We start from the raw sequence: 23,985 nt of genomic DNA on the forward strand, positions 1-23,985 counted from the left end.
TGGCCTTGCCAGTGATACTTACATCCCATGAATGAATGAATGCATGAAAGAAACAAAAATCACTGACCATTCCCTGCACACCTCGGGCCATCCATCCCATAAACACTCAGAGTCGATGGTTACTGGGGTCTGGCACAATGGGGTTTTGTCAATTTTCCAGAGATAGACTTTGAAAGGGCTTGGTATGGCTCTGTGAGACACTGCATGGCTTGGGCTCTTGATTTCTGGTGACTTCTCATCAACTCCGCAGAATGTGGAGGACTGCCTCTCTCCTGCCCTTGTTTTATTTTGCTCTCATATTGTATCTCCCACTTTTTAATGCTAATTTCTATCTGACTCTAGCGTTCAGATGTAGAGCCAAAGTTGGTGGAGCTTCAGCAGTACCCAGGGTTCGATGCACAGGAACCCACACCACTGCCCAACGACACAGCACTGCACCAGATCTGGGACAATGTGCTCAAGGCCCGCAGGCAGCAGATGAAGCAGGTCAGTCAACAATTACTCCCATTTACCTAACACAGAACATCCCAGGGAACTTTAATGGTGTGGGCCCAAACCAAATAGTGCTTTGACCAGCCGAGGAGGTTGAAACATTAGGTTTATGAAGAGTGGAGAGGCGGTAGGTGGCAGTGTGGTTTGGGGAGAGGGCGGAGACAGGATGGCTGAAGGTTCTGCCACTACTGGTGGAGGAGGATTCAGAGCAGTGGAGATTGTGAGCTAGAACATAGGGCCAGAGGGGGATGCAGAGTCCGGTGGCAGGCACCCAGTGGGGTTCAGGTGATACCCGAGCAGGAATTAATGTGGGGCTGGAGAGTTTGAGGATTGAGGCTGGGGAGGAGGCAGTGGAGATGTTCAGCCTGACCGAGACTGGCTTGGCATGAACACATTGAGCAGAATTTTCTGGCGGGTATCAGGACTCCGACACTGGGACCATTTGTGGGACCCGGGCCCACGTTTGCCAGCAATGCACCCACCGCATGAAGCGGCCTCCTAATTGTCCACATCAGAGTTCGCTGTCCAATTAAGGACGGAGGGTGGACCAGTGAAGCGCGAGGCCCATTAGGAGGGCCTGCAGCAATGGATGGCCGACAGCCTCAGGAGCGGCGAGCGCTGCTGTAAATGGAGGTGCTTCCGAAGCACTCTCTCTTCAATGGGAAAATTACAGCAAAATACTGTGAGGGGCCTCAGGATGGAAGGGTGACCTCTCTAGAAGAATGCCTGCAGCAGTTCCTGGACCCCTGATGCTGCCAAATAATCCAACCACCCGCAGCCTGCCAACCTCTCAGTGAGATGCCACCTCCGCAGCGTTGCCAGGCTCCTGACAAAGCAAGTGGGGGAGGGGATTGGGGGGGGACGGTGGGTAATGTGTGTGATGCTGGGAAAGTTGCAGTGCTGGGGGAAAATGACCCTTGATTTAGGCCTCAATTGGCTTCATTACCTGATCGCTTCCTTGGAGCAGCTCCTGGGAATCTCGCCCGGAAGCACAACAGCATTAGGGATCTGTCCCGACAGGGATTTCCTGATCATTCCTGGCAACCCCTTACATCCAAACCTATCTGCACTGGGCTGGGATAAGCTTCCCCCACCCGTCCCGCCAGGACCAGCAACGGGCACGGAAAATGGCAGTGTTCCCGCGTGTCTTGTGAGCAGCCACGTCGCCGTAATTACGTATCAGGCAGCCATTTAACATAATGGAGGTGGCCATCTCCACCCCAGTCACGTGACAGGGGTGGCTGGTGAGATGCCAATCATGGCGTCAGCTGACGTTGGAGCAGGTGCTGGCGCCATCTTTAAAGCCTGCCAGCCCTGCATTCTCCCTCCTTGCTATCCACAGCAACTCATTCATCGGAAACATTTCAAAATTAAAGTCACTCGCCACCTCAACACAAAACCCCCTGGGAAGACTGTTGAGGATGTCAGAACGCCTCCCTGCTGTTTCTCCTCCAGGCTGCAAGGGAAGGGTGGGAGGTTGGCTTCTCCAGCGATGGCAAGAGGAGGTCCTCCCGCCTGACCAAGCACGCCTGGTCAGGAATCACAGAGGAGGTCAGCAGCCATGGGGTCACCTGATCCAACTGGGTGCAGTGCAGGAAGAGGGTCAATGACCTCCTGTGTTCAGCCAAATTAAGTGCCACATTCCAAAGTTGAGATTTGGGTGTCACTACAGGGTGTGCAAAATGGTGAGGGTGTCATTGCCATTCCAGAGACAGTGAGGTAATAATACTAAAGCAAAATACGACAGATGCTGGAAATCTGAAATAAAAACAGAAAGTGCTGGTCAGGCAGCATCTGTGGAGAGAGAAACAGAGTTCATGTTTCAGGTCTTTGACCTTTCATCAGAACTTAATAACAAAATAACATAATCACGTTAAATGCATGACTGCATTTGTGAAACAAGCCACCGTCGTTTATATCTCAGCCCAAGTAAATCCCCTGGCAGGGTGAGTCAGTGTGAGATATATTACACCCCCCAGTTGGTAACGAGGGGCCCATGGTAGCAGGACAGTCAGGGTGAAACATATGCCAATTTATAATTGTAACATCCATCATCTTGCAGGAGAAGAGGGCGCATGACAGGAGGGAGGTGGCTAGGCCGAATCCGAGACCCAAGAGCCAAGGCGTACACATAATATCAGACAGGGAGATTGGGGTCCCTGCACAAGAGAGTAATTATTGCCAGTCATGTTGTCCATAATGGGATATGTGCAGCCTAACCCACACATGTTTTTGCTGCATCTTACAAGTCGGAGTTCACAGGTGACTGGAAAAAGGACACTCAGAGGATACACCGTCCCATGACTGTCCTGCACCTTTCACCAGATATTTTCACCTTGATGGGAATCTGCTCAGCTTTAGAATCAGGATGACTAGCAGGTGAGAGCACTGCACACCCACCTGAGCAGCTGACAGAGGCTGTGACAACTGAGGCCTCTGACAGCCGGAGAACTGTGGGTGGCCAGGCCCATTCTGAGGCCCAAGCTATTGATAAGCCTCTGTTGTCAACAGCACAGGACATGCTGGAATTGCAGGGAGAAGTAAGGCAACTTCTTGCGGAGATGCCAGAGACGTTATGCAGCCTTGAGCGGACGATGGAAGAGTCATCCATGTCATGATTACTGCCATGTCCCAGGCATACGAGCACATGGCTTCATCCATTGAGAGTTTGGCGATCCTCATGGAGAGCCGCATTCCACAGATGCGCCAGCCTCTGCATACCCTCACCTTGGCCATGAGCTCAAATCAGCAGTAGCAAGGCGAGAGAAGGACCAGGCACCTGGAGACTTTTCCCGCTCCTGGTCCTTCTCTGGTGAGCAGGGAAGTTCCTGCAAGCCTTGAGAGGGAGCAGGAGAGGCTGTGCTCCACATCTGGGAGGTTCCCCTCAGGGCGCTTCTAGTGTGGACTCCGACTGCTCAGCCCCTCGCCAGTGAGCCCAGCTCCAGCAGCACAGCAGCGACGCCTGAAGAGTGTCCTGCACCCATCCAGGAAATCCTTAGGCAGCCGGGGCCCTCCAGGCTGAAGTCATCTCGGGCCAAGGGGCGTCCTGATCAGCAACCTGCCTCCAGCACAGCTGCAGTGGGGGACTGTGGTCTGGGAGTCCTGGTGGATCCCTGCGTAGAAGTTGAGTGCCACGGTAATATTTAGGGCCACTGGCATAGGGTGATCCCCAAATCCCATTGGTCGCACATCATCCTGCAGAAGTAGACCATGTGGTCGATTGAGCCTGCTCTGCCATTCAATTCGATCATGCTGACCTTGGGCTTCAATTCCACTTTCCTGCCCATTCCCATATCCCTTGATTCACTGCGAGACCAAAAATCTATCTATCCCAGCCTTAAATGTATTCAATGATGAAGCATCCACAACCCTCTGGGGTAGAGAATTCCAAAGATTCACAACCCTTTGAGTGAAGCAATTTCTCCTCATCTCAGTCCTGAATGATTGACAGAAGGCCACATAAGTCGATGATGGCCTCCCTGGAGAGCCATAGTCTTCGCTGACAGTGTTGCTTCGACATCTGGAGGTAAGTGATGTGAGTCCTGTAGACTCTCTGGTACACTTGGGCCCTTCATGGCCTGGCTGACTGCTGCTGTTCGAGTCCTGGAGCTTCAGGGTCAGACGCAGCTGCCTCTTGGTCCCGCCTGCGTTGGAGGTGCCTTAATATGCCAAGGGGATCCAAAAACACAGGGCGTATGAGACCCATGGTAGGTGCACCGGGGCCTTTGGCTCCCTTTAAATGCAGAGATGAGCCTGCATAGGCAGCTCTGTTTGTCAATCTTTCCTCATCTGCATGGCTGATGTGCTTCAAGACTAAAGGTTAATGTTGGTCTACAATCCTTTCCAGCTGTGTGAGACATCATTTATGATATCATCTAATGACTCTTCCCAACACACCCTGATATACACAACCCCCTTGCAGAACACCCTGATATACACAAACCCCCACCCGATACACACATCCCCCTTGCAGAGCCCCCCCCCCACCCAATACACATCCCCACCCCACCCGTTCCAGAGCACCCTCTGTACACACACATCCCCCTTGCACACTCAGTATAGTTGCAATGGCCACAGCACACCACCACCCCCCCCCCCCCCCACTTCCCCTATGCTGCTATGGTCAGGTTACCTTCCCTTTCGTGACACCGAGACCTCTGGGCCAGCTTTTGAGGGTTGCAAAACTGAAGGCACATGATTGCTGTACATCAGCCACAAAATTACAGGCCATTTGTAACATCTCAAATCACTGCATTCATCAATTTAAATTAGGCTGCTGTCACATCGGTACCTCCCCACCTCTGACATAATCAGAACATTGCAGTATGGCGCCCAGTTTCGGGGCAGATGAATCCGCGGCAATTCTCCATCCCCCCCCCCCCCCCCACATCGCCAGACCTGCCTTAGATATGAGCACAAAATTTCAGCCCATTACGTGCAATCAGACACTTTTATCCCAATATTAAGAGGAGGGAGGAGAGGGTGTGGGGGAGAGTGGTACCATGGGGAAAACCCAGCAATACTGTGGACTTGGAGGTCCTGCGTTCTTAATAGGGCATGACTTTGAATAAAGTGCTGCATCTCCCACCTGACAGTTTGGCCAGGGTGCAGGAGGCCTCAGGCAGGCTGGGAGGTTGGGGCTGTGACAGTGGGTGGTCAGAAGAGAGAGAGGATGAGAGGTCAGTGCCTCGATTGGGTGAGGGTGGCAGTGGGTTAATTCAATGTAAGGGTGCCCTTCCTGAGTTTTAAATGTACCTTCAGGATCCAGCTACAGATCTGGCCTGCTGGGAAAGCAACACTACCACCCCGCTCCCACCGCGCACCCCCCCCCACCCCACCCACCTCCATCCCCTGTTCAGTCCTCACATTAAAATTGTAGATTGGATTCTGCTTACATCACTGGACATGATCTGCATATTTAATGCAGCTTCCTTGCTGTCTGTGTCCTGCTCCCATGCTCATAAGAGCAGGTTAATATTGGGATAGACCAGAAGGAAGGGGGATCAGAGGGGAAATGACTCCTGTTATTTTATCTGCCCCCCCCCCCACCCAGTTTGTGACAGGTGGGAGCAGTTAAGGTTGAGGCTTCTGCTCTCCATTAAGATTGCTTCTTCCCCCTAATCTTCTAGCGCTTTCCCCCAATTTCCCCCCTCCCACCCCAGACTGAACTCTCATAGGCTAATGCTAGCTCCTTTCTCTTTCTGCAGACTGGTTACTTGGTTGAGTTCCAGCAGTTGCTTAGCTCCACCCTGATGCAGGACATCCTCCTGGACACCTTCTGGTGGCTCTTTCTGCACATGTACCAGGTGAGGTTCGAGAGAATAGCTGGGTTGCATTAAAACCATGGTGTCAGCAAAGAACTGCAGATTGTTTATATGCTGCAATTACAACTTGCATCTGTGGATGTGGCCTTCTCAATGGCCGGGTAGGTCGTTACAAAAATGACATTGCCAGTCTGTGAACAGCAAGTCTACATTCAACCCCCAGTGTGTATATTGCACCTTGCGATCACTGTTTGCTTATATTACTGCTCTGGGTTAAGAACATGAGAAATAGGATTAGGAATAGACCACATAGACCCTTCAGCCTGCTCCTCCGTTCAATGCGATCATGACTGATCTTCTACCTTAACTCCGCTTTTCTGCCCACTCCCCATATCCCTTGATTCCCAGAGGGATCAAAAATCTAGCTATCCCAGTCTTGAATATACTTAAAGATGGAGCATCCAAAGCCCCCTGGGGTAGAGAATTCAAAAGATTCACAACCCTCTGTGTGAAGTAATTTCTCCTCCTCTCAGTCCTAAATGATCAGAAAGGCCATGAGTGAACCGATTGAGTTTTTATGACAATTCAACAAGCTTCGTGGTCAGTAAAACCAAAATTGAATTTTCTTTTGAATCTGAACTCAAGTTCTCATGGTGAGTTTTGCACTCATATTGTCTGGATTACTATCCCAGTAACATAACCACCACAGTGCTGTACCCATACTTTTGATTCAGGGGGAATGGGACAAAATTGCCTCCAGGTCTCTATGTCATTGGGGCTGATAGGATCACTCCTACAAAATGGCAACATTGCCACTGTACAGTAATGCAGGAGAGCTGAGCACAGTGCTGCTGTACAGTAATGCAGGAGAGCTGAGCACAGTGCTGCTGTACAGTAATGCAGGAGAGCTGAGCACAGTGCTGCTGTACAGTAATGCAGGAGAGCTGAGCACAGTGCTGCTGTACAGTAATGCAGGAGAGCTGAGCACAGTGCTGCTGTACAGTAATGCAGGAGAGCTGAGCACAGTGCTGCTGTACAGTAATGCAGGAGAGCTGAGCACAGTGCTGCTGTACAGTAATGCAGGAGAGCTGAGCACAGTGCTGCTGTACAGTAATGCAGCAGAACACCTGACTGCACTGAGACTCGACAGTAATGCGACAGAAGACTTAACTGCACAGCTAATATATAGAAATGCAGTAGGTGACCTTGCTGCACTGCTGCCGTACATGATTTTACCAATAATGTTGCCCCATTGCGTGTATTAAAAAGACAGAAAATTGGGAATTAGCAGCTGCAGCCTCTACTGATGAACCTACCTTGGTTCTTGGACAGAGCATTAAACAAGAAATTAATGGAGCTTGTAACAAAGGCAATGTAATAATTGTAGGAAACTTTAATCTTCATATAGATTGGACCAATCAAATTGGCAAGAGTGGTCGAGAAGATGAATTGGTGGAATTTTTTCGTGAAAGTTTCCTGGAGCAATACATTGTGAAAGTGACTAGGGATAAAGCTATTTTAGATCTAGTATTGTTTAATCAGGCAGGGTTAATTAGTAATCTAATAGTAAAAGATCTGCTGGGAAATAATGATCATAATGTAATTGAATTCCATGTTAAGTTTGAAAGCGACATATTCCAATCACAAACAAGAATCTTAAATTTTAAACAAAGCCAAGTACATAGGTATGAGGAGAGAGCTGGCTAAGGCTGATTAGGTGAATAGACTTAAAGGTATGGCAGTAAATAAGCAGAGGGAAACATTTAAAGAAACAATTCAAAAAGCTCAACAAAAATACATTCCATTGAAAAATAAAAACTAAACATGAAAGATCCATCCATGGCTTACTCAAGACGTTAAGGATAATACAATCAGGAGATTAGAGAGGCATGTAGCATGGATAATACTGTAATTATGGGTGATTTCAATCTGCACATAGACTGGGTAAACCGAATGAGCACTAATGCTATGGACGAGGAGTTTCTGGAGTGTGTTAGGGATGGTTTTCTAGAGCAGGATGTTGAGGAACTGACTAGAGAACAGGCTATTTAGATCTAGGATTATGTAATGAGAAAGGGCTAATTAATAACCTTGTTGTAAAAGAACCTTTAGGGATGAGTAACCATAATATAGCTGGCTGGAGTCATATCTAGTGCAAAGGAAGATGGTTGTGGTTGTTGGAGGCCAATCATCTGAGCTCCAGGACGTCACTGCAGGAGTTCCTCAGGGTAGTTTCCCAGGCCCAACCATCTTCAGCTGCTTCATCAATGACCTTCCTTCAATCATAAGGTCAGAAGTGGGGATGTTCGCTGATGATTGCACAATGTTCAGCACCATTCGTGACTCCTCAGATACTGAAGCGTCCATGTAGAAATGCAGCAAGACCTGGACAATATCCAGGCTTGGGCTGATAAGTGGCAAGTAACATTCGCACCTCACACATGCCAGGCAATGACCATCTACAACAAGAGAGAATCTAACCATCTCCCCTTGACATTCAACGGCATTACCATTGCTGAATTCCCCACTATCAACATCCTAGGGGCTACCATTGACCAGAAACTGAACTGGAGTGGCCATATAAATACCGTGGCTACAAGAGCAGGTCAGAGGCTAGGAATCCTGTGGCGAGTAACTCACCTCCTGACTCCCCAAAGCCTGTCAACCATCTACAAGGCACAAGTCAGGAGTATGATGGAATACCCTCCACTTGCCTGGATGGGTGCAGTTCCAACAACACTCAAGAAGCTCGACACCATCCAGGACAAAGCAGCCCGCTTGATTGGCACCCCATCTACAAACATTCACTCCCTCCACCAGCGACACACAGTGGAAGCAGTGTGCACCATCTACAAGATGCACTGCAGCAATGCACCAAGGCTCCTTAGGCAGCACCTTCCAAACCCGCGACCTCTACCAAATAGAAGGTCAAGGGCAGCAAATACATGGGAACACCACCACCTGCAAGTTCCGCTCCAAGTCACACACCATCCTGACTTGGAACTATATCGCTGCTCCTTCACTGTCGCTGGGTCAAAATCCTGGAACTCCCTTCCGAACAGCACTGTGGGTGTACCTACCCCACATGGACTGCAGCGGTTCAAGAAGGCAGCTCACTACCACCTTCTCAAGGGCAATTGGGGATGGGCAATAAATGCTGGCGTGGCCAGTGACGCCTACATCCCATGAATGAATTTTTAAAAATGATAGAATTTTACATTATGTTTGAAGGTGAGATAGTTCAATCTGAAACCAAGGTGTTAAACTTGAACAAAGGAAATTATGAAGGTATGAGGGGAAAATTGGCTGAGGTGGATTGGGAAAATACATTAAAAGCTATGACGGTGGATAGACAATGGGTAGTCTTCAAAGAATTATTACATAATTTACAAGAACTATACATTCCTTCAAGGAACAAAAACCCCAAAAGTAAAGGCAGTCAACCGTGGCTAACAAAGGAAGTTAAGGATTGTATAAGATTAAAAGAAAAGGCCTATAAAGTTTCCAGAAATAGTAGTAAAGCTGAGGATTGGGGGTATTTTAGAATACAGCAAAGGAGGACCAAGAAACTGATAAAGGAAGGGAAAATAGAATATGAATGTAAACTAGCAAAAAAATGTAAAAACGGACGGACTGTAAAAGCTTCTATAGGTACGTAAAAAGGAAACATTTGGCTAAGACAAATGTGGCTGCATTGCAGGCAGAGTCAGGAGAATTTATAATGGGGAATAGAGAAATGGCAGAGAAGCTAAATGATTACTTTGTGTCTGCTTTTACTGAAGAAGATACAAGAAATTTCCCAGAGTTAGAGATCCAAGGGACTATGAAGAATGAGGAATTGGGCGGCGCAGTGGTTAGCACCGCAGCCTCACAGCTCCAGCAACCCGGGTTCGATTCTGGGTACTGCCTGAGCGGAGTTTGCAAGTTCTCCCTGTGTCTGCGTGGGTTTCCGCCGGGTGCTCCGGTTTCCTCCCACCTCCGAAAAGACTTGCAGGTTGATAGGTAAATTGGCCATTGTAAATTGCCCCTAGTGTAGGTAGGTGGCAGGAGAATGGTGGGGATGTGGTAGGAAATATGGGGGTAGTGTAGGGTTAGTATAAATGGGTGGTTGTTGGTCGGCACAGACTCGGTGGGCCGAAGGGCCTGTTTCAGTGCTGTATCTCTAAATAAAATTAAAATAAAAAATGAAGGAAATTATTATTAGTAAGAAGGTTATATTGAAGAAATTAATGGGGCTGAAGGTTGCTAAGTCCCCAGGACCTTGTATTTTACATCACAGAGTGTCGAAAGAGGTAGCTATGGAGATGGTAGATGCATTGGTGATCATCTTCCAAAATTCTATAGATTCTGGAACAGTTCCTGCAGATTGGAAGGTCACAAATGTCACCCCGCTATTTAAGAAGGGAGGGAGAGAGAAAACAGGGAACAACAGACCTGTTGGCCTTACATCAGTAGTAGGGAAAATGTTAGATAAATGATAAATGGACACTTAGATTATACAGATCTGATTGGATTTATGAATGGGAAATTAAAGGCCTGCTCGGGTCTGCAAAAAAAACCCGACCCGAGCCCAACAGAACCACAGCCGACCCGAGCCCACCCCAGCCCGAGACCTTCCATTTTCTCTCCCGCCCGATCCAACCCAACCCGACCCGACTATCAGTTAACTGTTTTTCACTTTGTTGCTGGCCTGCACAAGCTTAAAATAACTGTAACAAAACCACCTTTCTAGTCCAAAAATTAAATTAACATTGGAGCCACTTACCTGTGATAGAGCGTGTCCGCCCGAGCCCGAATGCCGGACCCAGAAGTGCTACCTGACCTGACCTGGACCCGACGCATGTCGTCAAGTCCTGTTGGGTTCGGGTCGGGTAGCCGACCTTTATGGGAAATAATGTTTGATGAACTTGTTGGAGTTTTTTGAGGATGGAGGAGGGATGAGATGGTGCAGAGGATGTTACTAACAGTATTGATAAAGGGGAGTTGGTGGACGTGGTATACTTGGATTTTCAGAAGGCTTTTGATAAAATCCCCGACAGCAGGTTGGTTAGCAAAATTAAAGCACATGGGATAGGAGGTAATATACTGGCATGGATTAAGGATTGGTTAACAGGCAGAAAACAGAGAGTAGGAATAAATGGGTCATTCTCGCGTTGGCAGGCTGAGACGAGTGGGGTACTGCAAGGATCAGTACTTGGGCCCCAGCTGTTCACAATATATTTGATTGATTTGGCCGTGGGGACCAAATGTAATATTTTCAAGCTCATGGATGACACAAACTAGGTGGGAATGTATGTTGTGAGGAAGATGCAAAGCAGCTTCAAGGGGGTTTAGAAAGACTTAGTGAGTGGACAAGAACGTGGCAATTGGAATGTAATGTTGAAAAATGTGAGGTTATCCATTTTGATAGGAGAAACAGAAGTGCAGAGTATTTTTTAAATGGTAAGAGGTTAGAAAGTGTAAATGTACAAAGGGACCTGGGTGTCCTCGTCAATAAGTCATTGAAAGCAAACATGCTGGTGCAGCAAGCAATTAAGAAGGCTAATGGTATGTTAGACTTTATTGCAAGAGGATTTGAGTACAGGAGTAGTGAAGTCTTGCTTCAATTGTATAGAACCTTGGTTAGACTGTACCTGGAGTAGTGTGTGCAGTTTTGTTCCCCTTACCTTAGGAAGGATATTATTGCCACAGAGGGAGTGCAACGAAGGTTCACCAGACTTGAGCCTGGGATGGCAGGACTGCCCTATGAAGAGAGATTGGGGAAACTGGGCCTGTGTTCTCTAGAATTTCGAAGAATGAGAGGTGATCTCATTGAAACCTACAAAATACTTAAAGGGATAGACAGGGTAGATGCAGGTAAGATGTTTCCCCTGGTTGGGAAGTCTAGAACCAGGGGACACAATTTCAAAATAAGGGGGGAGCCGCTTACTTAGGACAGAGATGAGGAGAAATGTCTTTACTCAAAGGATTGTGAATCTTTGGAATTCTCCACTCCAGAGGACTGTGGAAGCTCAGTCATTGAGTATGTTTAAAGCAGAGATTGACAGATTTCTAAATACCAATGACATAAAGGGATATGAGGATAGTGTGGGAAAAAGGCATTGAAGTGGATGATCAGCCGTGATCATATTGAATGGTGGAGCAGGCTTGATGGGCTGAATGGCCTACTCCTGCTCCTATGTTCCTATGTATTAGTTTAAAAGAAGAGGCTTATAATGTTGCAAAGAATAGTAGCAAGTCTGAGGATTGGGAGTGTTTTAGAAACCAGCAAAGGGCCTCCAAAAAGTTGATAAAAAGGGGAAAAAATAGAATATGATAGTAAACTAACTAGGAATATTAAAACATATTGTAAGAGCTCTTACAAGTATATAAAAAGGAAGAGAGTAGCTAAAGTAAACATTAGTCTCTTAGAAGCAGAGACAGGAGAAATTATTATGGGAAATGAGGAAATGGCAGAGACATTGAACAAATATTTTGTGTCTGTCTTCACAATAGAAGACACAAGTTGCATATCAGAAATGGAGGGTAACCTACGGGCTAAAAAGAGTGAGGAAATAAAAGTAATTGATATCAGTAGAGAAAAAGTGTTGGTGAAGCTTGAGGGAGTAACATCCGGCATATCGCCAGGACCTGGTGGCCTACATCCTAGGGTTCGAAAAGAGGTAGCTGCAGGAATAATGGATGCTATGATTTTCCAAAATTCCCTAGATTCTGGAATGGTCCCAGCAGATTGGAAGTTAACAAATGTAACACTGCTATTCAAGAAAAGAGGGAGAGAGAAAACAGGGAACTACAGGCCACTTAGCCTGACATCAGTTGTTGGCAAAGTGCTGGAATCTATTCTTAAGGCTGTCTTAACAGTGCACTTAGACAAAGTCAACATGGTTTTACGAAAGAAAAGTTGTGTTTGACAAATTTATTAGAGTTTTTTGAGGATGTAACTAGTCGGGTAAATAAAGGGGAGCCAGTGAACCTGGATTTTCCAAAGGCATTTGATAAGGTGCCACACAAAATGATAATACACAAGATAAGGGTGCATGGAGTGGGGGGTAATATAATAGCATGGATAGAGGATTGGTTAATGAACAGAAAGCAAAGAGTAGGCATAAATGAGGCATTTTCAAGTTGGCAGGCAGTGACTAGTGGAGTGCCATAAGGATCAATGCTGGGGCCTCAGCTATTTACAATTTATACTAATGACTTAGGTGAAGTGACAGAGAGTAATGTATCTAAGTTTTCTGATGATACATAGTTAGGTGGAAATGCAAGCTGTGAGGAGGACATAGGCTGCGAAGAGATATAGATAGGTTAAGTTAGTGGGCAACAAGGTGGCAGATGGAGTTTAATGTGGGGAAGTGTGAGGTTATTTACTTTGGTCGTAAGGACAGAAGAGCAGAATATTTTTTAAAAGGTGTGAAACCTGTAAATGCTGATGTGCAGAGGGATTTGAGTGTACTCGTATGAGGAACACAAAGTTAGCATGCAGGTACAGCAAGCAATTGTGGAGGCAAATGGTATGGTGGCCTTTATTACAAGGGAATTGTAACACAATAATAAGGATGTCATACTAAAATGATACAGGGCTTTGGTGAGACCACACCTGGAATATGATGTGCAGTTTTGGTCTCCATATTCAAGAAAGGATATATTTGCATTGAAGGCAGTGCAACAAAGGTTCATTAGATTGGTCCCTGGGTTGAAAAGATTGTCCTACGATGAGAGGCTGAGTAGATTGGCCCTATATTCTCTGGAGTTTAAAAGTATGAGAGGCAATCTCATGGAAACATATAAGATTCTGAAGGGGCTTGGCAGGGTAGATACCGAGAGATTGCTTCCGCTCGATCGAGGAATCTAAAACATTGGGGCACGTTCTCAGGATAAAGGCTGATCATTTCGGACCGAGATCAGGAGACATTTTTTCACTCATAGGGTTGTGAATCTTTGGAATTGTCCACCCCAGATGGTCGTGGGTACTCCATTGTTGAACATATTTAAGGTTAGGATCGACAGATTTTTGGTCTCTCAGGGAATCAAGGCATTTGGGGAGTGGGCAGCAAAGTGGAGTTGAAGCCCAAGATGAGCCAGGATCATATTGAATGGTGGAGCAGGCTCGACAGGCTGTGTGGCCTCCTCCTGCTCCTATTCCTTATGTTTTTCATCTTCTGAAAGCAGATATTACAGGCAAGCTGCAAGACTGGGATTAGTCCGGGAACCAGAGCAGGTCAGCAACATGAGTAGGTGTTAACTTCCTGCCTTCATTCCCTCTCTGTGTTACCCTGTAACACTTCACAGGCATGAGGGCAGACAGGCAGATTGATGTCAACCCTGTGGTGTCCAGGGTCAAAGAATTAAGACCAAAGTGTAATGCACTGCCCAACCCAGTCTCCTGAATGGTTTGGTCACAATGGAGAGTAGCAAGCAAAATTTGCAGCTGGTTGCTCACTGAGAATGGTGAGCAGCTGTCAGGGTCTGTCACTCACAGAGAAAAGTGAGGGCTGTTGTGGTCTGTCGATCACTCAGAATGGTTAGCAGCTGTTGGAATCTGTCACGTACTGAGAATAGTGAGCAGCTGTTGGGAGTCTGTCACTTACTGAGAATAGTGAGCAGCTGTTGGGAGTCTGTCACTTACTGAGAATAGTGAGCAGCTGCTGGGGTCAGTCACTGAGCATAGTGAGCAGATGTTGGTGCCTGTCACTAAGAATGGTGAGCAGCAGTCAGGATTTGCTATGCACTGAGAATAGGAAGCAGCAATCGTGGCCTGTCACAGAGAATAGTGAGCAGCAGTCGGGGTCTGTCACTCACTGACAATGGTGAGCAGCAGTTGGGGTGTGTCACTCATTGAATAGTGAGCAGCTGTCAGGGTCTGTCACTCACTGAGAATAGTGAGCAGCTGTCAGGGTCTGTCACTCACTGAGAATAGTGAGCAGCTGTCAGGGTCTGTCACTGAGAATAGTGAGCAGCTGTCAGGGTCTGTCAACTGGAATACTGAGCAGCAGTTGGGGTCTGTCACTCACTGAGAATAGTGATCAGCAGTCGGGGTCTGTCACTCACTGAGAATGGTGAGCAGCTGTCGGGGTCTGTCACTCACTGAGAATAGTGAGCAGCTGTCAGGGTATGTCACTCATTGAGAATAGTGAGCAGCAGACGGGGTCTGTCACTCACTGAGAATAGTGAGCAGCTGTCAGGGTCTGTCACTGAGAATAGTGAGCAGCAGTTGGGGTCTGTCACTCACTGAGAATAGTGAGCAGCAGTTGGGGTCTGTCACTCACTGAGAACAGTGAGCAGCAGTCGGTATCTGTCACTCACTGAGAATGGTGAGCAGCAGTCGGGGTCTGTCACTCACTGAGAATGGTGAGCAGCAGTCGGGGTCTGTCACTCACTGAGAATAGTGAGCAGCTGTCAGGGTCTGTCACTGAGAATAGTGAGCAGCTGTCAGGGTCTGTCAACTAGAATACTGAGCAGCAGTTGGGGTCTGTCACTCACTGAGAATAGTGAGCAGCTGTCAGGGTATGTCACTCATTGAGAATAGTGAGCAGCAGTTGGGGTCTGTCACTCACTGAGAATAGTGAGCAGCAGTTGGGGTCTGTCACTCACTGAGAACAGTGAGCATCAGTCGGTATCTGTCACTCACTGAGAATGGTGAGCAGTAGTCGGTATCTGTCACTCACTGAGAATGGTGAGCAGCAGTCGGGGTCTGTCACTCACTGAGAATGGTGAGCATCAGTCGGGGTCTGTCACTCACTGAGAATAGTGAGCAGCTTTCAGGGTCTTTCACTGAGAATAGTGAGCAGCTGTCAGGGTCTGTCAACTAGAATACTGAGCAGCAGTTGGGGTCTGTCACTCACTGAGAATAGTGAGCAGCTGTCAGGGTATGTCACTCATTGAGAATAGTGAGCATCAGTCGGGGTCTGTCACTCACTGAGAATAGTGAGCAGCAGTCTGGGTATGTCACTCATTGAGAATAGTGAGCAGCAGTTGGGGTCTGTCACTCACTGAGAATAGTGAGCAGCAGTCTGGGTCTGTCACTCACTGAGAATAGTGAGCAGCTGTCAGGGTCTGTCACTGAGAATAGTGAGCAGCATTTGGGGTCTGTCACTCACTGAGAAAAGTGAGCAGCAGTTGGGGTCTGTCACTCACTGAGAATAGTGAGCAGCAGTCGGTATCTGTCACTCACTGAGAATGGTGAGCAGCAGTCGGGGTCTGTCACTCACTGAGAATGGTGAGCAGCAGTCGGGGTCTGTCACTCACTGAGAATGGTGAGCAGCAGTCGGGGTCTGTCACTCACTCAGAATGGTGAGCAGCAGTCGGGATCTGTCACTCACTCAGAATGGTGAGCAGCAGTCGGGGTCTGTCACTCACTGAGAATAGTGAGCAGCAGTCGGGGTCTGTCACTCATTGAGAATAGTGAGCAGCAGTCCGGGTCTGTCACTTATTGAGAATAGTGAGCAGCAGTCGGGCTCTGTCACTCATTGAGAATAGTGAGCAGCAGTCGGGGTCTGTCACTCACTGAGAATAGTGAGCAGCAGTTGGGGTCTGTCACTCATTGAGAATAGTGAGCAGCAGTTGGGGTCTGTCACTCATTGAGAATAGTGAGCCGCAGTCGGGATCAGTCACTCACTGAGAATGGTGAGCAGCAGTTAGGGTCTGTCACTCACTGAGAATGGTGAGCAGCAGTTGGGGTCTGTCACTCACTGAGAATAGTGAGCAGCAGTCAGGATCTGTCACTAACAGAATGGTGAGCAGCAGTCGGGGTCTGTCACTCACTGAGAATTGTGAACAGCTGTCAGGGTCTGTCACTGAGAATAGTGAGCAGCAGTTGGGGTCTGTCACTCACTGAGAATAGTGAGCAGCTGTCAGGGTCACTCACTGAGAATAGTGAGCAGCTGTCAGGGTCTGTCACTGAGAATAGTGAGCAGCAGTTGGGGTCGGTCACTCACTGAGAATAGTGAGCAGCAGTCGGGGTCTGTCACTCACTGAGAATGGTGAGCAGCAGTCGGGGTCTGTCACTGCAAATAGTGAGCAGCAGTTGGGGTCTGTCACTCACTGAGAATAGTGAGCAGCTGTCAGGGTCACTCACTGAGAATAGTGAGCAGCAGTCGGGGTCTGTCACTCACTGAGATTAGTGAGAAGCTGTCGGGGTCTGTCACTGAGAATAGTGAGCAGCAGTCGGGGTCTGTCACTGAGAATAGTGAGTACATATCAGGGTCTGTCACTCACATTATGTTGGAGTTTATTGAACTCCTCCTCATAAATGTGGTTTTCCTTCCAGAGCAATTACACTGTGCAGTATCAACTGTTCGATCGTATATCGATGCATTATGTGCAACTGATCATGAAGTGTCAGAGCTATTACTATGGAGACCGATTTCTCCAGGTTAGTGATTTAGAAATGTTTCTAACTTGCAGTTACGCAATGTGTTCCACCCATTGCACCTTGCTCGCACTGATATCAGCAGCTGTAACAGGATCCTGCTGCCTTCACAAGTGTCTTTACATTGGTACCCCTGCTACCACCTCCCATCCCTGTACCTTTTACTGGTGTGGATTTTCTCCTTGTGCTTTGTCCCCTCCCAAACCTTCCTTCATTTAGTTTTCCTGGAATTATTCCTGATTCTGAATCGAGGGCCTCGATTTTAAACTGTCTCCACCCACCACTTCCCTTGTGTTAGGGACCATTCCGACAGCTCCTGGGGCCCTCCTGCCAGGTTTGCCAAAGTAGTACCTGGATATGGAAATGAAGCCCCTCGCACAGACTGGTCACACCCAGACTGTGCAGACCCCTCACACAGACTGGTCACACCCTGACCCTCCAGGCCCCTTGCATGGTCCGGTCGCACCTGGATTGTAAATCTGGGCTGAGGAGATTAATCATTCCTTCGGGTACCACTATTCTGGTTCTATATTTTCCAAACGTTTCCATTGTTTGATTGTGTCTGTTTTTAAATTGTTTTCCCCGATGCATCAGTCCTCCTCTGTCTGTTAGTTGCGGGATCTTGCAATGCCTTTTATTGGCTAGTTCAGGGCACCCTAAACACTCTAGAGCAGGGGCCTCAGTATCCCAAGAAGGGCGTATGTTTGAACAAAGCCGAAGTAACTAAACAATCAAGTACGGTGACAAACCTGACGATCAAATAGCCCTTTATAGTCGAAGAGAAAATAGCTCTGAGGAGAACTGGGATAGTTACTGAGCTCAGTGAAAGGCAGGAAAAGCATTTAAAAGTGATCGGTGAAGGTGATAGTGGAGAACTTCAAGAGAGATCGTGAAATCTTCAGTTGTCAGGGGATATGGAATTAAGGAATGTTGAAGTATTCCTCAGGGCAGAGTCTGGTACATTCCCAGTATATGGCAGAAGTTTTAAATGATTACTTTGCATCAGTCTTCACTCCACTAGATGATGTTCAGTTACCAATAATGCATCATACAGTGGAGACTAAAGTTGTAACTGTCAAGGTGAAGGGCCTCAAAACAAATGGCCTTGTAGCTACTGACAGCATTCTTTCGCGGGTACTCAATGGAATGGGGCTGTGTTCGGTGAGTCCTTGTGCTTATATTAACAGCTCTATGGGGTCAGGGTTTTCTCCCAGGGACTCCAGGGAGGCTAATGTGAACCAATATCCAAATAGAGCAACATCAGAATCAGGAAGTCACAGGCCCATTAGGTTGACTTCAGTTATAGGTGAATTGCTGGAAGGGATCATGAGAGATACTGTGTTGGGCCACATGGGTAGAGAGGTGCCATTAAAGAGCTATATAAGGGTCTAGCCTTCTCCTAGGACCCTCCAGTGCAGGGATCTTGCCATTAGCTGGGCCTATCTGAACCAGGGTTTCACATAATGATGAACTCCGATATCATTAATTAACACTTGAGAGGGTTTCCCTCCTCAGCCCCTGCCCCAGCAATTGAGTTGATGCACGCTATCGCTGTACAGCAATCTGTTGAGCGTTTTGTCCATAGCCTGTCTGAGAACTGTTCAAGCCTGCCCTCAGTGTGGCAGGCAGACATGAGTGAGCTGGGCATCCAACTGTACCCAAAACAGGGAGCCAAGAGAGAGAAAATCTGTGATTGATGCTGCAGGTCAGAAGGGAACCAAAAGAAAAAAGCCAGGTGTGTGTCTCGGTAGTGACGGTGCATGATCCACCCATTCTCTTTTTACAGATACTGATGGACATGTTGCCTGAGGCAATATTGTGATGGCAGTTGCTTCCTCCAAGTTCTCTATGTTATTGCAGTTGTTTCTCACTGTTAATCTCATTGCCCTCAGGAATTGTCCAGCAGTCTCAGTCAGGCCGTGTATGTCAGTTTCTGCTGCAGTTTCCCCCAGTCCTGGATTCAGTTCCACAACGACGATTTCAGATCTCAAGTGTGCGACATTGTGTACCAGTGGTTCGGAGGTAAAGAACTGGAGTTGTACATTGTGTGTGGGCGTGAACAGGGCAATTAATCTGTGTGTTTATGCTTTAATTCATTATTGGTTAAGACTCGTTTTATAATAAACTGCTAATTTTTTTGTTCATTAAAGAAACCTGGTTACTGTGTTTTATTCTGGGAAAAATAGAGTTTATGATTGACCATATCGGTAAGTGGGAAAATTTAAACATATGTTGTGACCTGTGGAGAAGTGGAACGAGAATAAACAGTCCACTCTTCCCGCCTCAGTCATAACAGAGTGTGTGTGTGTGCGTGTCATGCAGGCCCCCACTTGCCTAGAATGAGGCACATATATTTCACCACATGGATATTAAGGGCAAGAGGATAATCAGGGAAAGAGTAGGGCTCATTAGGGACCAAAGTGGCAATCTGTGTGGAGCCGGAGGACGCAGGTGAGGTTTTAAATGATTACTTTGCATCTGTGTTCACCAAGGAGAAGAACGATGTAGGTGTAGAGATCAGGGAGGGGGTTTGTGATATACTTGAACACATTAGCATTGAAAGGGAGGAAGTATTAACTGTTTTAGCGGGCTTAAAAGTGGATAAATCCCCAGGCTCAGATGAGATGTATCCCAGGCTGTTATGTGAGGCAAGGGAGGAGACAGCAGGGGCTCTGACACAAATTTTCAAACCCTCTCTGGCCACAGGAGATGTACCAGAGGATTGGAGGACAGCGAATGTGGTACCATTATTCAAGAAGGGTAGCGGGGATAAACCAGGTAATTACGGCCAGTGAGTCCAACATCAGTAGTAGGGAAACGATTGGAAAAAATTCTGAGGAACAGGATTAATCTCCACTTGGAGAGGCAGGGATTAATTAGGAATAGTCACCATGGCTTTGTCGGGCAGATCGTCTAACTAACTTGATTGAATTTTTCGAGGCGGTGACTAGATGTGTAGATGAGGGTAAAGCAGTTGATGTAGTCTACGTGGACTTCAATAAGGCTTTTGATAAGGTCCTGCATGGGAGATTGGTTAGGAAGTTAAGAGCCCATGGGATTTAGGGTAATTTGGCAAATTGGATCCAAAATTGGCTCAGTGACAGGAGGCAGAGGGTAATGGTCCAGGGCTGTTTTTGCGATTGGAAGCCTGTGATCAGTGACGTACCACAGGGATCGGTGCTGGGACCCCTGCTGTTTGTAATGTACGTTAGTGATTTAGACATGAATATAGGAGGTGTGATAAGTATGTTCGCAGATGACATGAAAATTGGTGGTGTCGTAAGTAGTGAGGAGGAAAGCCTTAGATTACAGGACAATATAGATAGGCTGGTAGGATGGGTAGACCAGTGGCAAATGGAATTTAATCCTGAGAAGTGTGAGGTGATGCATTTTGGGAGGACTAACAAGGCAAGGGAATATACAATGTAGGGTAGGACCATAGGAAGTAGAGAGGGTCAGAGAGACCTTGGTGTACTTGTCCATAGATCACTGAAGGCAGCAGCACAGGTAGATAAGGCGGTTCGGAAGGCATATGGGATACTTACCTTTATTAGCCGAGGTATAGAATATAAGAGCAAGGAGGTTATGATGGAGCTGTATAAAATGCTAGTTAGGCCACAGCTGGAGTACTTTATACAGTTCTGACACCACACTATGGGAAGGATGTAATTGCACTGGAGAGGGTGCAGAGAAGATTCACCAGGATGTTGCCTGGGCTGGAGCATTTCAGCGATGAAGAGAGACTGGATAGGCTGGGGTTGTTTTCCTTAGAGCAGAGAAGGCTGAGGGGGAACATGATTGAGGTGTACAAAATGATGAGGGGCATTGATAGGTTAGATAGGAAGAAACCTTTCCCCTTAGCGGAGGGGTCAATAGCCAGGAGGCATAGATTTAAGGTAAGAGGCAGGAGGTTTAGACGGGATTTGAGGAAAAAAATTTTTATCCAGAGGGTGGTTGGAATCTGGAGCGCACTGCCTGAAGGGGTGGTTGAGGCAGGAACCCTCACAACATTTAACAAGTATTTAGATGAGCACTTGAAACGCCATAGCATACAAGTGCTGGAAAATGGGATTAGAATAGTTAGGCGCTTGATGGCCGGCACAGACATGATGGGCCAAAGGGCCTGTTTCTGTGCTGTATAACTCTATGGACTCTATGGCTGTAACATTTCTTCAGTTTGACTATGAATTCTCAAAAAAATATTTTTGACAAAAACACGTGCTTTTGTAACAACACACACACACTCTCTCTCTCTCGAAAGAAAGCCATTAAAAAGGATAGTGCATTTTTACCATTTGCAAACAAAGAAATAGTTCATATGTCATGTGATTTTGGTTTATCCTGGGGAAAAGGCATTTGTTGCAGGTCCAGTGAAGAAGGCATTTTCACTCCTGAAACGTAGTTAGGTGGATTCGATAGCCAGAGTGGTATATCAAAGTCATTTCAGGATTCTCTCGAAGCGGTGGCTTTTCATTGCTTGTAGTCTCATTACCAAGACGTTGGTTTGCTGTACTGGTGGACTTGGAAAGGAATAGGCTTGTAGACCTTAAGATGTTACAGCCTCCAGTTCTTCTAAGGCACGATGATTTGACTGCCTTGACTGCTTTCTCTGCAGCTGTTGTTTCCGAACTCACCTGCTTCTTCCTGGTGCTTGAAATCTCTCTCCCTGTCTCTCCCTGTCTCTCTTTCTCTCCTCAACTGTCCCTGTCTCTCTCTCTCTCTCTCTCTCTCTCTCTCTCTCCTCGTCAGTCTCTCTCCCTCTCTGTCTCCCTGTCTCTCTCTCTCTCTCCTCGTCTGTCTCTCTCTCTTTCTGTCTCCCCGTCTCTCTCTGTCTTCCTCTCTCTCTCTCCTCCTTCCATCTCTTTCTCCCCCCCCCCCCCCCAACCCGTCTCCCTCTCTCTCCCTCCTCCCTGTCTCTCTTTCCCCATCCGTCTCTCTCTCTCTCCCCTCTCTCTGACTCTCCTCCTCTCCCTCTCTGTCTGTCTTTCCCCAACCTTCCCCCTTTCTTTGATCTCCACTTTTTCTCTCAGTCTCTTGCCAAATCACTGAGTACGTCCAATTCCTCTGTCCCCTGATCCATAATGAGCCTCATTTCTCTTTTCCAGGGATGCACCCAACACCACGAATTTATAATAACTGGAATTATGCTGCTTTGATGCCTCCGGAGGTAAAAGATATGAAATCACGGACAGGACAGGACACAGACCAGGATAAAAAAAAAGGTAAACAGGAGAAGGAAATGGATGACAGGTAGAAGGAGTGAGAAAGCCTCATACAAAATCATTCTGCCTGAATTCCCTGTTTCCTGAGTATTCCCAATGTTTTAAATGTCTAGCTCTACCATTTGAGTTATTTCAGCACCACTTAAACAATGATTAGGGGTGTATGAGCAGTCTGCTACAAGACACCTTTCTGTCCAAAACATTGGATTTATCTGTTTTGCAGAAACGAGACTGTCCCTTAGTGATATTCATTGGAACTCCAGAGAGAGCATAGATTCAGGATCGACAAAATCCAAGAAATCCTCATCAACATCAGGAAGCAGCGAGGTGAGTAAGGAATAGAGAATAGAGAACAGACCATTCCCTCTGAGCCATCCCTGCTGGAGTATTAACACTGCATTCAGCTGGGGCATGAGTGACTGAGGGGATCACACCCCCTCTGTTATACAGACAATCCTGAATCTCTCCCTCCCTGTTCTACACAAAGCCCACTGACTCACTCCCCCTCTGTCACTCAGACGCCACTGACTCACCCTATCTCTGTCACTCAGACCCCACTGACTCACTCCCCCTCTGTCACTCAGACCCCACTGACTCACCCTATCTCTGTCACTCAGACCCCACTGACTCACTCCCCCTCTGTCACTCAGACCCCACTGACTCACTCCCCCTCTGTCACTCAGACCCCACTGACTCACTTCCCCTCTGTTACTCTGACCCCACTGACTCACTCCCCCTCTGTCACACAAACCGTTATTGACTCGCTCCCCATCTGTCACTCGGACCCCACTGCCTCACTCCCCCTCTGTCACTCAGACCCCACTGACACTCTCCCTCTCTGTCACTTAGACCCCACTGACACTCTCCCTCTCTGTCACACAGAACCTACTGACTCACTCCCACTCTATTGGACTGCCACCACTGACTCACTCCCCCTCTGTCACTCAGACCCCACTGACTCACTTGCCCATCTGTCACTCGGACCCCACTGACTCACTTCCCCTCTGTCACTCAGAACCCACTGACTCCCTCCCACTCTATTGGACTGCCACCATGCCTCACTCCCCCTCTGTCATTCAGACCCCACTGACTCACTCCCCCTCTGTCACTCAGACCCCACTGACTCACTCCCCCTCTGTCACTCAGACCTCACTGCCTCACTCCCCGTCTGTCACACAGACCCCACTGACTCACTCCCCCTCTGTCACACAGACCCCACTGACTCACTCCCCCTCTGTCACACAGACCCCACTGACTCTCTCCCCCTCTGACACTCAGACTCCACTGACTCACTGCCCCTCTGTCTCTCACACCCCACTGGCTCACTCCCCCTCTGTCACTCAAACGCCACTGACTCACTCCCCCTCTGTCACTCAGACCCCACTGACTCTGCCCCTCTGTCTCTCAGACCCCACTGACTCACTCCCCCTCTGTCACTCAGACCCCACTGACTCACTGCCCCTCTGTCACTCACACCCCACTGGCTCACTCCCCCTCTGTCACTCAGACCCCACTGACTCACGTCCCCTCTGTCACACAGACCCCACTGACTCACTCCATCTCTGTCACTCAGGCCCCACTGCATCACTCCCCCTCTGTCACTCAGACTCCACTGACTCACTCCCCCCTGTCAATC

General features: G+C 47.7%; 1 protein-coding gene across 1 annotated transcript in view; it reads left to right on the plus strand.

The window, feature by feature from the left end:
* The window catches only part of LOC137365642 (protein FAM227A-like), a 130,026-nt gene that overhangs the window by 63,460 nt on the left and 42,581 nt on the right, over window positions 1–23,985 (plus strand). The window contains exons 5-10 of the mRNA XM_068028011.1: window positions 343–486; window positions 5,700–5,798; window positions 17,026–17,130; window positions 19,020–19,149; window positions 22,233–22,349; window positions 22,573–22,676. Coding sequence (XP_067884112.1) covers window positions 343–486; window positions 5,700–5,798; window positions 17,026–17,130; window positions 19,020–19,149; window positions 22,233–22,349; window positions 22,573–22,676 — 699 coding nt within the window. The remainder of the gene's footprint in view (window positions 1–342; window positions 487–5,699; window positions 5,799–17,025; window positions 17,131–19,019; window positions 19,150–22,232; window positions 22,350–22,572; window positions 22,677–23,985) is intronic.

The sequence above is a fragment of the Heterodontus francisci genome, unplaced genomic scaffold (assembly GCF_036365525.1).
Source record: "Heterodontus francisci isolate sHetFra1 unplaced genomic scaffold, sHetFra1.hap1 HAP1_SCAFFOLD_938, whole genome shotgun sequence".
In the NCBI taxonomy this organism is placed as follows: Eukaryota; Metazoa; Chordata; class Chondrichthyes; order Heterodontiformes; family Heterodontidae; genus Heterodontus; species Heterodontus francisci.